The sequence below is a fragment of the Rhinatrema bivittatum genome, chromosome 17 (assembly GCF_901001135.1).
Source record: "Rhinatrema bivittatum chromosome 17, aRhiBiv1.1, whole genome shotgun sequence".
NCBI classification, from domain to species: Eukaryota; Metazoa; Chordata; class Amphibia; order Gymnophiona; family Rhinatrematidae; genus Rhinatrema; species Rhinatrema bivittatum.
In genome coordinates this window covers 63,561,038-63,576,854 of record NC_042631.1, presented here as the reverse complement: position 1 = coordinate 63,576,854, position 15,817 = coordinate 63,561,038, and the positions used below count along the sequence as shown (strand labels likewise).

General features: G+C 45.6%; 1 protein-coding gene across 6 annotated transcripts in view; it reads left to right on the top strand.

Moving 5' to 3' along the window:
* Positions 1-15,817, top strand: part of PPP6R3 (protein phosphatase 6 regulatory subunit 3) — a 1,439,644-nt gene that overhangs the window by 321,472 nt on the left and 1,102,355 nt on the right. For all 6 annotated transcript variants that reach the window (XM_029582701.1, XM_029582702.1, XM_029582698.1 and 3 more), the window contains one exon: positions 13,250-13,362. In XM_029582701.1, the coding sequence (XP_029438561.1) occupies positions 13,250-13,362 (113 nt within the window). The remainder of the gene's footprint in view (positions 1-13,249; positions 13,363-15,817) is intronic.

Genomic DNA, 15,817 nt, shown 5'->3' with positions numbered 1-15,817 from the left:
GGGCTTGCTCCATATCAAGCCACCTTTACGTCCTCCGGCCCCTTCTTGGGACCTTAATCTGGTTCTCGGTCGGCTCATGAAACCACCATTCGAGCCTCTTCACTCCTGTGACCTAAAATATCTGACATGGAAAGTGATTTTCCTTTTGGCTATCACTTCAGCTCGCAGGGTTAGTGAATTACAGGCCCTAGTTACCTATCCGCCTTACACTAAACTCCTGCAGGACTGGGCGGTACTCTGCACTCAGACTAAGTTTTTACCTAAGGTAATTTCGGAGTTTCACATTAATCAATCCATCATACCACCTACCTTCTTTCCCAGGCCCCATTCCAATCCAGGGGAACAGGCTCTGCATACCCTTGACTATAAACGGGCTGTAGTGTTCTACCTAGACTGCACAGCTTACCCACAGGGCAACCTGTGGGTAAGCAGACTCTCTCCTCCTGGTTGGCGGACTGCATATCTTTTTGGTACCAGCAAGCAGGCATTCCTTTTCAAGACCTTGTTAAAGCACACTCTGTGAGGGCCATGGCGACTTCAGTAGCACACCTACGATCGGTGCCGCTTTTTGACATTTGCAGAGCTGCCATCTGGAGTTCTCTCCACACTTTCGCAGCCCACTATTGCTTGGACAAAGCCGGAAGACAAGATTCCATCTTCGGCCAGTTTGTCCTGCGTAACTTATTTCCAACGTGACGTACCTACACCCTTCTGCCTGCCCGGTGGGGTTCAGGATGCCCTCTACAAAATTCTACCCCCATTGTTGTGCCTGTTGCACGCCGTTGGGTACATTTGGTGCATGTTCGGACATCCTCAGCTCGGTACTCATCCATATGACTTCAAAGGGGCATGGGATAAACACTGTGGATCCATAAAATCAAGAGGCCGTCAATAAAGAGTGGCTCGCCAGAATGACGGCTACTGCCTGGAGATAATACCCTTATTCAATAAACATACACATGGTTACTGTGACTCCAACATCGCTCTAAGCTACAACAGCAAGAGGAAATGTGGAAAAAAGGATTCGCACTCACAAAGTGGGGAGTAGCTGGCTTGTTACGGCGGTTACTACCCCAAACCAAATAAGCCTGATACTTCACTTTCAACACATATCCAGCATAGCTCTCTGCTTCAACGGCAGGGGAGAAGAAAAACGGATACTTCACGCATATCCAGCATAGCTCTCTGCTTCAACGGCAGGGGAGAAGAAAAAAGGTTTCGCACTCACAAAGCGGGGAGTAGCTGGCTTGTTACGGCGGTTACTACCCCAAACCAAATAAGCCTGATTCTTCACTTTCAATGCATATCCTGCTTCAACGGCAGGGGAGAAGAAAAACTGATACTTCACGCATATCCAGCATAGCTCTCTGCTTCAACGGCAGGGGAGAAGAAAATCTGATACTACACGCATATCCAGCATAGCTCCCTGCTTCAACGGCAGGGGAGAAGAAAAACAACCAATAAGGGCTGAATAACACAGTCTGGGTAAAACAAATAAGCATGGGTGTAGCTTGCTTATTGCGGCGGTTACTTCCCCTACTACCCATAACTAATCAAGCTTGATATTTCACTTTGTTGCAGCTCCATCACTGCTCTCTACATTAATGGTGGGGGTGGAAGGGAAATAGAACCAAAGAGCTAAGAGAAACAGATAAGTATGAGAAAAAAAAAGTGAAGCTTGCTGGGCAGACTGGATGGGCCGTTTGGTCTTCTTCTGCCGTCATTTCTATGTTTCTATGTTTCTATATGTGAGGACTACCATCCTGCTTGTCCTCTGAGAAAGCAAATGTGGCTTACCTGTAATAGGTGTTCTCACAGGACAGCAGGATGGTAGTCCTCACGAAACCCACCCGCTGCCCCGTGGTGTTGGGTTCGTAACGTTTTGTTGTTTTATTTTCGGCACTGCTTGTAGCTTTCAAATAAGACTGAAGGGGGGGACCCCTGCTGGCTGCAGGGTTAGTGCCATGCTGGGCATGCCCAGTAGGGGCCAGTCAAAGTTCTGGAAACTTTGACAGAAGTTTTCCGTGGTTGGGCTCCATCCTGATGATGTCACCCATATGTGAGGACTAACATCCTGCTGTCCTGTGAGAACACCTGTTACAGGTAAGCAACATTTGCTGAATAACAGTAACGAGTAAAAAACAGTGTTAATAATAGCAATAAACAGTATTAATAAAAGGAATAAGAAATGTGCCGCTAGAGGTACAGAGCGCTGGAGATTTGATGCATTCTGTCTGAAAGCACAGAAAATTAAAAATAATTCTTTAAAACAGAGTGTAGTCTTTGGGAAAATAGGTTAGGTTTGTAGTGAGTAAGGTGTCAAGCTCCACTCATTTTGAGTCGGGAAAACCAATGTGTAAGAGGCTGGAGAAGCAGGGTTTTTTAGCTTTTCTTTTTTTAACCTGTGCAAAGTCAGAAAAGAGAAAGAGAGACTATCTTTGAACAGCACATGGCCTCTATAGCGACTGAAGCTGCCTGAGATTGTGTGTGTGCACAGTGTGTGGCCTCCAACAGCAACCTGAAGCTACACAGAGCACAAAAATCAGCCAAGTGAAAGCATGTTTGAGCTAATTTTATTTATTTATTTATTTATTTATTTATTTTGCATATTTATATACCGACATTCTTGTATCAGATACAAATCATAATTGTACAAGCATTTCCGAACCTCCAGATGTAGCTACGAGAAAATGTATTTATAAAATTTATATTCCGCTATCTCTCAGAGACCTGTCCAATGAGAGTACAACATAACATAAACAATCTCATATTACTGTTAAAACAGCATCATAAAATAATGTATTAAAAAACACATAAAAACAATAAAATTTCTCTGCACGTTAAGTTCAATGCTAAAAGGAAAAGTCATCTCTACATGTAATTAATCAACAAAAGCTTCCTGAAATTGTAAAGTTTTTATACTCTTTCAAAACTTCTTTATATTAGTTTCTTGGCAAATGCCAGGAAAGGATAGTAAGCACATAGCACATGTCTGCCAGTCTGGAAGAAATAAAGCTGGAAGCAGAGGGTGCACAGCAGCTGAGTGAGTCATACGACTGCCACCCAACCCTTCAGAGTGAGCTGAAAGCTGTAACTGGGCTGAAGCCATAACAAACCTAGAGTTGCAAAAATGATTTCCAAAACCCAGGGAAGAAGATTTGATATTTGGCAAAGGCTATTGCCTTTTGGGAAGAGTATTACCTGTTCATGGAAAGGGAGAGGAAAGACTATGTATGGTTTTGGATACATTGGATGCCGAGGCCGGGTATGGAGTAATTATAGGTTATGTGGTAAAGATGGCCTATATGGGTCTATAGAAAAAAAATAAGATGCTGTGAGAAATTCAAATCATACATTAGGCATTTAAACTAATGAGTGGGGGTGGCAGGAGGTGGCCAGTGAAATTGGCATGTCACACCTCCAAGCATTACAAAAATTATGCGGTGAAAATAATCAAATAAATCATCTTCTTCTCTCCCCCCCTCCCAACCTCTTTAGGTCTTCTCCTCATCTTCCCCTTCCATCGTTCACTTCACCCTGCTGATTTTCCTGATTGCTTTATATAACCTTATTGTTAAAACTAACATGTACATTTGTATATATATCTCGTATTATCATCCCCTGCCCTATTAACCGCTACCTGTTAATGTTATTATTGTAAAGCTTGTTCCTAAGTTATTATTATTATTATTATTATTATTATTGTAAAGCTTGTTGCTAAGTTATGTTACATTGTGAACCGAGGTGATGTTTTGCAAACGTGCCTCGGTATATAAGAAACCATTAAATAAAAAAAAAAAAAAATCTCAAAAAAGCAATAAAGGTAACTACAAAGAGCAGCAAACATAAGAACATAAGAAGAAGAATAAACGAAGACATAAAAATTGGAAATCTATGACCACAAATGCTCATAGTTGGGACAATAAAATCTCAGAGCTGCAGGCCTTAATGGTTCACAGTCTCATGATTTGGATACAGTCATCCTGAAATATAACTTAAGGAAGGACAGAGAAGATGCTCTTTATTTCAAAAATAATATCCATGCAACTGACATGCAAGGGACATGGGGTAGGGAAGAAGCATTATGGGCTGTCTTAAAAAAATGAAGCTGGCACTTCTGTTTACATTGGTGTGGTCTACAGGTCTACGACTCAGACAGAATAACTGGATAGTGATCTGATTGAAGACATCCAAAAGGTGGGAAAGAAGGGTGAAATATTGCTTGTTAGAGATTTTAGTCTGCCAGAAGTGTATTGAAGTATCCCTTCTGTGGAATCTACAAGAAGTAGAGAGCAAGTGGATGCTCTTCAAGGGGCTCTGCTCAAACAAATGGTAATGGAACCTACGAGTGAGTGTGTGATACTTGACCTGGTGCTCATTAATGGGGATAATGTCTCTACTGTCTGAATAAGTGCCCACCTGAGCATCAGTGATCGTCAGACGGTATGGTTAAATATTGTAAATAGGATACAGAGAAGTTGATGAAGATCCAGATTTTGAATTTTAAAAATATGGACTTTGTCAAAATTGGAACATAATTGTTGGAAGAAGTAGAAGACCTGGAGAAAATGAGTGAAGTGGAACAAGAGTGGACAAATCTTTGTTAGAAAAGTAAACAAAAGTAAGAGAAAAAAGAAACCGATCTGTTTCTTAAAGGAGGTGGCTGACAAAATAAAGGCAAAAAGAACAGCTCTCAAGAAGTACAGAGGATCCCAAAAAGAGGAAGACAGAGAAGAATACTTAGTGAAAGTGAAGGAGACGAAGAAAGAAATCAGGAAAGCAAAAGGTCAGGTGGAAAAAAGAATTGCTAAAATGGTAAAGTGAAGTGACAAAATATTTTTCAGATATATCAAAGAAAGGAGGACAGACCAAGGTGGTATAGTAAAATTGCAAGGTGACAAAGAGCAATATGTGGCGATAGAAGAATAGCAGAAATATTAAACAAATTGTTCATTAAAGAAGACCCTGGAGATGGACCATTGCTGGTTGACAAAACCATGGATGCAGTGGGAGTAGATGCAAGTTTGTTTACAGAAGGGAATGTATGATAAGAGCTAGGAAAACTGAAAGTAGACAAGGCCATGGGGCTGGATGAGGTACATTCCAGGATATTGAGGGAGCTCAGAGATGTGCTTGTGGGTCCATTGAAAAACCTGTTGAATAGATCCTTGGAAATGGGAGTGGTGCTGTAAGATTTGAGAAGAGTAGTGGTGGTCCCGATTCACAAGAGTGTTAAGAGAGAGGAGGCTGGAAACTACAGGCCATTTAGCTTCACCTCGCTGGTGGGAAGATTAATGGAGACTCTGCTAAAGAAAATGATAGTGAGCTATCTACAATCTGATGGATTGCTGGACCCAAGGAGCATGGATTCATCAGGGGAAGGTCCTGTCAAACAGATCTGCTGCAATCTGATTGGTTTGTATGATTGGATGTGGATCCCTAAAGACTAAAGGTTGAAAATGAAGAAAAGGGTGCATGGGGGTAATGTTCACAGAGCAGCAGTTACTATCTTAAACCGAAGGCACAGGTTTTCTACCCTAATGTTTGTGATACAACTACAACATCACTCTCTGCTTCAATGGCTGGGGAAGTTAGATTCTGATGAAAGCCAATGCTAGGCCCGGGACACTGATATGCAGACAATAGGTATAAAGTACAGTGCTTCTCACAGGACAAGCAGGATGGTTGTCCTCACAAATGGGTGACATCGAGGATGGAGCCCAACCACGGAAAACTTCTGTCAAAGTTTCAGGAACTTTGACTGGCCCCTACTGGGCATGCCCAGCACGGCACCAACCATGCAGCCAGCAGGGGTCTCCCTTCAGTCTTCTTTTTTCCGCGTAGCAGTTGCCACTCGGTTAAGGAGCTCTTACCACATTCCTGACAGGAATCTCTTCAACTTTATTCTTGAAGAAAAAATTGCCCCTCAGGGGTCTCCCTTCTTCAATTTTCACTCCGCGGTACTTCGGAAAGTTTTTTTGCTGTTGTTTTTGTCGACTACCGTCGAATTTGGCCCTTGAGGCCTATTGGCAGTCGACCGTCCCGCGGCTAAATTTTTTGCCTATGGCCATGGCGTCGGGGTTCCGTCGGTGCCCGGACTGTACACGTACTATGTCCATCACAGGCCCACATAGAGTCTGTGTTTTGTGTTTAGGGAGTGAGCATGATGTCCTGACTTGCACCAAATGTGCCTTAATGACACCAAAAGGTCGCAAAGCTAGAATGGAGAAGATGGGACTCCTTTTCCATGCTCACACTCCGACGCCATCGATTGCATCGACGTCATCGGAACCGGCACCGTCGAAGTCCCATCGTCATCGACAGCCTCCCGGTGACCGTCCACCATCGACGTCTTCACGGCCATCGACGCCTGTCCCTTCCCCCGAAGATCGAGGGTATCGAAAAGACAAACATCGCCATTGACGTCATAAGTCTCGGACTGTCGAGGAATCGAAGTCATCGACCTCCGTGCTGTCCGAGCCTCCGTCGAAGAAGTCTCGACCAGAAGTGGCACCGTCCACTCCTGTCTCGCAGACACTGAGGCAACCCTCACCCCTCCGGGGTTTGGGAGCCGCGATTCCACCGGTGACGGTGGTCCCTCCGGCTCAGCCTCAGCCTCCCTCTCCCATAGAGCCGGGTCTTGTTACCCCAGGTCTCTGGGTAGAACTGGACCGGCTGGTCCAGGAGGCCATCGACAAGGAGATGCTACGGTTCCAGACTCCTTCGGCACCGACCCCGGCACCGAGAGTGGAACCGGTCACCGACCCGATTCCAGCAGCACTGGCACCGCTGCTTGCTCGGATGGAAGCGCTTATGAATGCCCTTCCACCGGCACCACCCGGGTCACCGACAGCCTTCTCATCAGGTGGAGAAACACCGTACCGATTTCCCCCTTCGGGGGTAGTTCCATCGGTGCCTTGTTGTCCCTCGCCACCAGTACATTCGTCGGGGGCGATACGCACATCAGCTCCACCGAGATTTTCGATGACGGCACCGATTCCTTAGATGCCGACACCGATTCCTTCGATGCCGGCACCGGCACCGATTCCATCGAGGACATTCTTGATTCCCCCGGTAATTCCTTCGAATCTCTCGGAGCCTCAACCGGGGCCTTCAGGTATACAGCCCCCTCATGGTCCTACAGGTCAGCAGCCTGATCCTTATGACACCTGGGGTGATGATACCTCTACTGACACCGATGATTTGCCTTCACCACCCTCTCCTGCGGAGAGTAGAAAGCGTTCTCCCCCTGAGGACCTCTCTTTCATAAATTTTGTGAAGGACATGTCGGAGTTGGTCCCTTTTCAGCTTCAATCAGAACAAGGTGACAGGCACCAGATGATGGAGTTGCTCCAATTCTTGGATGCCCCTAAAGTCATCACCTCTATTCCAATTCATCAGGTTTTTCTGGACCTTCTCAAAAAGAATTGGGAATCTCCTGGATCTGTTGCTCCAGTGAACAAAAAAGCTGACTCTACCTATCTTGTACAGTCAGCACCTGGCTTTCAGAAACCACAATTAGATCATCACTCTGTTGTGGTAGAATCAGCTCAAAAGAAAGCTAAAAGAATAAAGCCACATTCTTCCATACCTCCTACTAAGGAAAATAAATTCCTAGATAGTATAGGTAGGAAAGTATACCAAGGAGCTATGCTAATTTCCAGAATAGCTTCTTATCAATTGTATATGACCCAATACAATAGGGTCATCCTGAAACAGATACAGGAGTACTCAGATGCCTTACCAGAGCAGTTCCAGCCACAGCTTCAGTCCCTACTAAACAAAGGGTTTGAAGCTGGGAAGCATGAAATAAGAACAGCTTATGACATCTTTGATGCTTCCACTAGACTTTCTGCTACGGCCATCTCTGCCAGACGCTGGGCTTGGCTTAAGTCGTCTGACCTTCGCCCGGAAGTTCAGGACAGGCTCTCTGATTTGCCCTGTCTAGGGGATAATTTATTTGGTGAGCAAATTCAGCAAATTGTTGCTGAACTAAAGGATCATCATGAGACACTTAAACAGCTCTCATCTATTCCTTCTGACTTGCCTTCTAAACAACCATTTAAGAAGGACTCAAAAAAGTCATTCTTCCGTCCACGGAAGTATTATCCCCCACTAGCCAAGTCTAGGCCTGCGAGGCCTTACCATAAACCTCAGCCTCGTCAGTCTCGAAAACAAAAACCCGCAACAGCTCCACAACCTGGCCCTGCATTGGGTTTTTGACTTTCAATTAGAGAGCAGATGCCAAATCCCTCTTCCAACTATACCAGTAGGAGGTCGGTTAAGCCACTTTCTAGAAAAATGGCAGCATATCACCACAGATCAATGGGTGATATCGATAATTGCACAGGGTTACCATCTCAACTTCCTGACTCTCCCTTCGGACTCCCCACCCCTGCAGGCATGGAGACTCACCGATCACTCTATTCTTCTTGAGCAGGAGGTTTCCCTTCTCTTCCAGTCAAATGCTATAGAACCCGTTCCTCCCTCACAACAAGGGCTAGGGTTCTACTCCAGGTACTTTCTGATCCCAAAAAAGTCAGGAGGACTTCGACCAATCCTGGACCTACGGGCCCTCAACAAGTACCTTCACAAAGAGAAGTTCAAGATGGTAACCCTGGGCTTCTCCCTCTGCTGCAAAGAGGGGACTGGCTATGCTCTCTAGACCTAAAAGATGCCTATACTCACATTGCGATAACTCAGTCTCATCGCAAATACCTCCGTTTTTTAGTAGGCCGAAATCACTACCAATATCGAGTGCTACCTTTCGGCCTGGCATCCGCACCACGGGTCTTCACCAAATGCCTCGTGGTGGTTGCAGCGTTCCTCAGGAAGGAAGGTATCCACGTCTACCCCTACCTGGACGATTGGTTAATCAGGGCCCCAACCCAGCAAATCGCTCGGTCCTCCCTGACCCTGACAATTCAAACTCTACTTTCTCTAGGATTTCTTGTCAATTACGAGAAATCCTTTTTAGTCCCATCTCAAACCTTATCCTTCATTGGGGCAGACTTGGACACCTTACAGGCCAAAGCCTTCCTTCCTCATCAACGAGTTCAAATCCTTGTGTCCCTAGCTTGCCAGTTGCAGTCTCAACGCACAGCAACAGCTCGCCAATTCCTCATTCTGCTGGGACACATGGCCTCCTCAGTTTATGTGACTCCCATGGCTCGTCTGGCCATGAGAGTCATGCAGTGGACTCTGAGATTGCAATGGACCCCAAGCTGTTCAGCCTCTGTCCTCCATTTTTGCATCACCCATGCACTCCGTCTGTCTCTTGCCTGGTGGACAAATCAAATCAACCTCCTACAGGGCTTGCCCTTTCTTCCACCAGACCCTCAGGTAATCCTCACCACCGACGCTTCCAACATCGGTTGGGGGGCCCATGTAAACATCTTACAAACTCAAGGGTTCTGGTCACCAGAGGAAGCCAAACACCAGATAAATTTCCTGGAACTGCGAGCAATCCGCTATGCTCTCAGGACTTTCAAGATTGCCTATCAAACCGCACAATCTTATTTCAGACGGACAATCAGGTGGCCATGTGGTACATAAACAAGCAGGGAGGCACATGCTCCTTCCTTCTGTGTCAGGAAGCTGCGCAGATTTGGGCAGAGGCCCTCTCCCGCTCCATGTACCTCAGGGCCACCTACTTGCCGGGAGCAGACAATGTATTGGCAGACCAGCTGAGCCGTGTCTTCCAACCACACGAGTGGTCGCTCGATCCCTTGGTAGCGACCTCTCTGTTTCACAAATGGGGTTATCCCCACATAGACCTCTTTGCATCCCCTCAGAACCACAAAGTAGACAATTACTGCTCTCTCATTCGGAGCCAGCACTCTTGGCCGAGGGATGCATTCTCCCTCACATAGACAACCGGTCTGTTCTATGCATTCCCTCCACTTCCTCTTCTGTCGAAGACTCTCGTGAAGCTGCGTCAGGACAGGGGAACTATGATCCTGATAGCACCGCACTGGCCACGCCAAGTGTGGTTTCCCATACTTCAGGATCTCTCCATCTGCAGGCACATTCCTCTGGGAAAGGTCCCGCATCTAATCACTCAAAACGACGGATGCCTCCTCCATCCCAACCTCCAAGCCTTGTCCCTGACGGCATGGATGTGGAAAGGTTAGTCCTTCAGCCATTTAACCTTTCCGATTCAGTTTCTCTTGTCCTGATCGCTTCACGAAAGCCTTCCACAAGAAAATCTTATTCCTACAAATGGAAAAGGTATACATCATGGTGCACTTCTCAGTCCTTTGATCCCCTTTCCTGTCCAATCTCTAAATTCTTGGACTATCTCTGGCATCTATCAGAATCAGGTCTAAAGACCTCTTCCATTAGAATGCATGTCAGTGCGGTAGCTGCCTTCCATAAAGGTATCGGGGGTGTCCCTATTTCAGTACAACCCCTTGTAACACGCTTTCTTAAAGGATTGCTCCATTTGAAGCCACCTTTACGTCCTCCAGCCCCATCTTGGGACCTTAATCTCGTTCTTGGTCGCCTTATGAAACCACCTTTCGAACCCCTTTACTCCTGTGACTTAAAATATCTCACATGGAAAATGTTATTCCTTTTGGCTATCACTTCAGCTCGCAGGGTTAGTGAATTACAGGCCCTAGTTCCCTATCCGCCTTACACTAAACTCCTGCAGGACCGGGCGGTGCTCCGTACTCACCCTAAATTCTTACCTAAGGTAGTTTCGGAGTTTCATATTAATCAATCCATCATACTACCTATCTTCTTTCCCAGGCCCCACTCCAACTCCGGGGAACAGACTCTGCATACGCTAGACTGTAAACGGGCTCTAGCTTTTTATCTAGACCGTACAGTTGCCCACAGGAAGAGCACTCAATTATTCATCTCTTTCCATCCTAACAAGTTAGGACAACCTGTGGGTAAGCAGGCTCTTTCCTCCTGGTTGGCGGACTGCATCTCCTTCTGCTATCAGCAAGCTGGTATTCCTTTTCAAGACCGTGTTAAAGCACACTCTGTGAGGGCCATGGCGACTTCAGTAGCACACCTTTGATCGGTGCCGCTTCCTGACATCTGCAAGGCTGCCCCCTGGAGTTCCCTCCATACATTTGCAGCCCACTATTGTTTGGACAAAGCTGGAAGACAGGATTCCATCTTCGGCCAATCTGTCTTGCGTAACCTTTTTCCAACATGATGTACTAACACCCTTCCATCTCCCGGTAGGGTGCGGATGCCCTCTCCCAAATTCCACCCCAGTTGTTGTGCCTGTTGCACGCTGTTGGGTACATTTGGTGCAGGTTCGGACATCCTCAGCTCGGTACTCACCCATTTGTGAGACAACCATCCTGCTTGTCCTGTGAGAAAGCAAATGTTCCTTACCTGATGTAACAGGTGTTCTCACAGGACAGCAGGATGTTAGTCCACACAAAACCAGCCCGCCACCCCGCGGTGTTGGGTTCGTTTTTATTTTATTTTTTGGCACTGCCTGTAGCTTTGAAACAAGACTGAAGGGAGACCCCTGCTGGCTGCAGGGTTGGTGCCGTGCTGGGCATGCCCAGTAGGGGCCAGTCAAAGTTCCTGAAACTTTGACAGAAGTTTTCCGTGGTTGGGCTCCATCCTCGATGTCACCCATTTGTGAGGACTAACATCCTGCTGTCCTGTGAGAACACCTGTTACATCAGGTAAGCAACATTTGCTTTCTTCCTCGGCCAGGTCCAAAAAGCAAATCATGTTCAAACAGCAGCATCTAAATTATCATGAAGGCTACGCACCCTGAAAAACAATTTGTAATGGGTTTGACAGTTGCTTGGTTTAGATTGTAAATATTGCTACCCTTAACATAAGACTTGGAGCTTAAGTTATGCAGCTAACTCTGGTTGGGCTGTCCTAAAGTTAACCAGTAAGACATAACTGCACTGCTGAATATACCTTGCTAGTTTTCTGGACATGTATATCAGCCTAACTATCCGAGCTGTAAGCTGCTGAAAATGGACCCCTTTAAGTTTAGCTAGCTCCTCACAAACATAATGTTCTGAAAATTGATTGAGGTTCACCTCATGTCCAGTCTTATCTGTGTTTGTTTTATGTGGTCCTGCTCCAGGCCGTTCCACAGTGTATAACAAACAGAACTATTTGTTAAGCAATTTTGCTTTTTTCCTCAGCAGTCTCTACATATTTCTCCCCTTCACCTTTGAGTCTCAGAATACCACGTTTGCACTTCTTTCTATCACTAACACAAAGGCTGTATATGATCTGCTATGGTTAATATATATCATTATCTTTGAATTGTTTTTGTGTTGGTTTAGTTAAAAATAGAAATAGAATGTTTTAACGTCATATGATCCTCCAAGTCATATTGTACATATTGTATATAGGCTATATGCCACTTCTATATACCCACATTTAATATTTAATTTTAATTTTATTCATATGTTACAATGTTCCTTATATTAATTGTTTAATCAACTGTTATCTTGTTACAATGTAAAATAGGGCAGTTCCGGCTCTATTCAACCTGTTATCTGGAAACCGATGTGATATCTCGATCGAATGTCGGTATACAAAAGAAATAAATAAAATAAATAATAAATAAACGTACTACACTGAATTTAAATGATGGAATTATGAGATTTGCTAGTTGAAGATATTTCAGGTTCCCAATGTCAGAATCTTAAATTCAGAAAAGAAGAAACCAGGCAGACCAGTCCAGATAAATGATCTGTGTATGAACATAAAACCAGAAACTTAGGTTCTTTAATAAATCGTGTTGTTTCTTCTGATGTTTATCATGCCTGGTTTCTCATTTCTAGATCCAATGAATAGTATCAGCCTATAAATGTATCTGGCTAATTTGGCTGAGCCAATTAGTGGTGCGGCTGTGGGTATACCCAGCTAACTTATAGTTGGCATAGACTTCTACTTCTAAATAAGGGCCTGATTCTTCAAGATATTTTCCCATAGGTACAGAACGGGAGTGAGGCAGTAAGCCAGATAATGCTGAATATCGGCATTTATTCAGCTAAGTTAGCTGGATAAGTGTCTCCGCTTTGGAAAATCCCTGTCCACTCTTCAGTTAGATGGCTAACTTTTTAGCTGGATAATAAGTTAGCTGGTTAAGTAGCAGCTGCTAACTGTGCCCGGATATTCAAATGGCGCCCCTCAACTAACTAAATGGCATTACATATTGAACCCCTAGTTTTTTTACAATACTAATGTGTCTGCTTGTGATCTGCATTAAGTAATGATTGTTATTATAGTTGTTTTTCTCTTTTAGAGGCATTCCAATGCATCACAATCCTTATGTGAGATTATTCGACTAAGTAGAGACCAGATGTTCCAAGTTCAGAACAGTTTGGAACCTGACCCACTGCTTGCCACAGTAGAGAGGTATGTTATGCTCAGTCCCTTTTTCTGCTTCTTGAATGCTTTTCTGTGGTATTGTATTCTGCTATGTTTCACTCCAGACTTACACATTGGGTGAGTGCTAACTATTGGGGTAAGACTAGCATTACTTAAGAACTTTTTATTTCTTCTCTCCCTCCTTCCTTTAGAACAATGCTACTTTGCAGCATCCATCTTATGCTTGTCTACTGGGGAACTGGCAAGCCAGTTTTGAACTGGCTTGCTAGCTCCCATGCTGCATTTGGCAGTTCCCTGGATTTCCACTTTTTGGAATGGATAGTGAGCCCTGCTTCAGCTGTGTACCTCTGGAGCACAGCTAAATAGAATTGGCTGTTTGATGTTCCCTCCTGGGAGCTTCTGGCTTCCAAGTCCCAGTGACTTAGATTTGGTTAGAGTGGTCCCATGGATAGAGGTACCTGGGCATGTTTCTATTACATCTAACTGCTTTACTTTCTGGACTGTCTGGATCTCCAGGACCCATTTCTCTATTCTGATAGCCACAAATACTTCCAGTTTGTGGTGGATAGCAGTACATTTTCAATTTCTTGCACTGCTCTCAAGGTTTTCATCCACACTGAAGGTCTTTACAACATCCTACTACTGCTGATAGTAGTAGTTATACAGTGGGACCTTCTCTATCTATACTTCAGTGACTTAACTATCTGGGCTGTAGCAGTGAGATGGTAGATACCTTGCAGCTTCATAGAGGGGTCATCAACTTAAAAGCCCTGCCCTGCCCTGCCCTCATAGAAACTCTGTCACTTAGAGTCAAGATTTCAGACTATGTCTGGAGTGGTCAGCTTCCAAAGGACAAAATCCCTACACTGATGGGGCAGGTCATGCATGGTGGTGCAAGAGGAGGCCATTACAAAGCACAGCCTGTGCTTTCTGAGGTTCATGGTAGCAGGGTTCCCTGGGCTGCTAAAGCAATGGAAGCTGCCCAGATGGAGATCTATTACTGTTGCATCCGTCGGTCTTCGGCTTTGCCCCGCCTACTTCTCTCTACATTCGGCTCCTCCCGCTCACCTTGGATCAATGGCCGCCGTGGCGTCTGCTTGCCGTTGTCTCCGGTGTCCCCGGAGCGGCTTTGGTGCTGCCTCTTGCCATTCTCCTTCAAGGTACCTCTAGGGCGTGCGCACACACGCCGCCCTCATCTTTAACTCTACATTGGCGCGAACGTCAGGGTCGTCCCCCTGTTCTGATGTCACGACTTCCGGGCATATCTGCCTACAGTATTTGATAGCTTGTTGAGTTAGCAACAGGATTTCCTACGGATGGGATTCGCTCTCCATTCCTAAGCTACTCTGCCACTCCAGCACTATCTGGAACTCTTACTACCCTTTGGAGTCTCTAACGGGGTACTCGCTCTTCGAGGGCCTCTTTGCTTATTTCAGGTGCTATCAGGAAACCGGTACTGGCTCCTCAAGGGCCCATGTTCCCTGTTTTGCTGCCTGCAACCTCTACCCTTCTACTTGGAAGAACTAACTTACAGTTACCATCAGTGAGTACAGATACCATCTCTTTCCACAGTACTGCTTCACTGGAACCAGGTACTCGCTCCTCGAGGGCCTGCTCTCTCTGCTCTGGTGCCAGACCTCTCGACTAGTGGAATCTCTGTTACTGCTAAATGAGTACAACGCTACCGAGTCTCTCTGCTCTAAAGGATCAGGTACTCGCTGCTCGAGGGCCTGCTCTCCCTGCCTCGGAGCTTCTCCAATTTCTGCGTTGGGACTCTGAATGTTATTCTTATTGTGTGTTCCTAACTCTGTCTCTTTCCACTACAGCACTGCCTTGCAGAGGATCCGCTGTTCCAGCATTCTGTGTGCGAAGCGCCCAGTCGGGCTCTACACCACTACTCACTACTGCCATCTCTGGTGGTCAGTCAAACTGTTTAATAAAAGATTCAAATCTGTGTGTTTGTGTACAGAGTCTAGTCTGACACCATGGTCCCTCACAGGCCTGCCCCCCGTGGGCGTGGTCAGCTGCCACAGTGTCCAAGGATCCACCCAAACACCATCAACCATAACAGATTGCTAACTCCGTGGATCCAGCTCAGCTCAATGCCTTGCAGGCCATTCCAGGCCTGGTCTGGCGTGTTGCTGAACAGCAAGACGCATTGGAGAATCTGATTACTGCGTTTCATCAGCTGCACGCATAGAGGAATCAAGGTTCTACATCTGGTAATGAAGGTCAGTTACCTGAAGTAACTCTAAAGACTATTGTGCCTCTTGCTGCTCAAGTATGTTTTTCTGGGCAGATTCAGAGATCTAGAGGCTTCTTAAACCAGTGTTATATGCATTTTGAGTTACAACCCACTCATTTCCCCACAGCCTACGCCAAGACTGCTTATATTCTATCCTACCTGGATGGAAGGGCTTTGACTTGGGCTTCCTTGCTGTGAGAACGCAAGGACCCCATACTTCAGGATATTGACAGATTT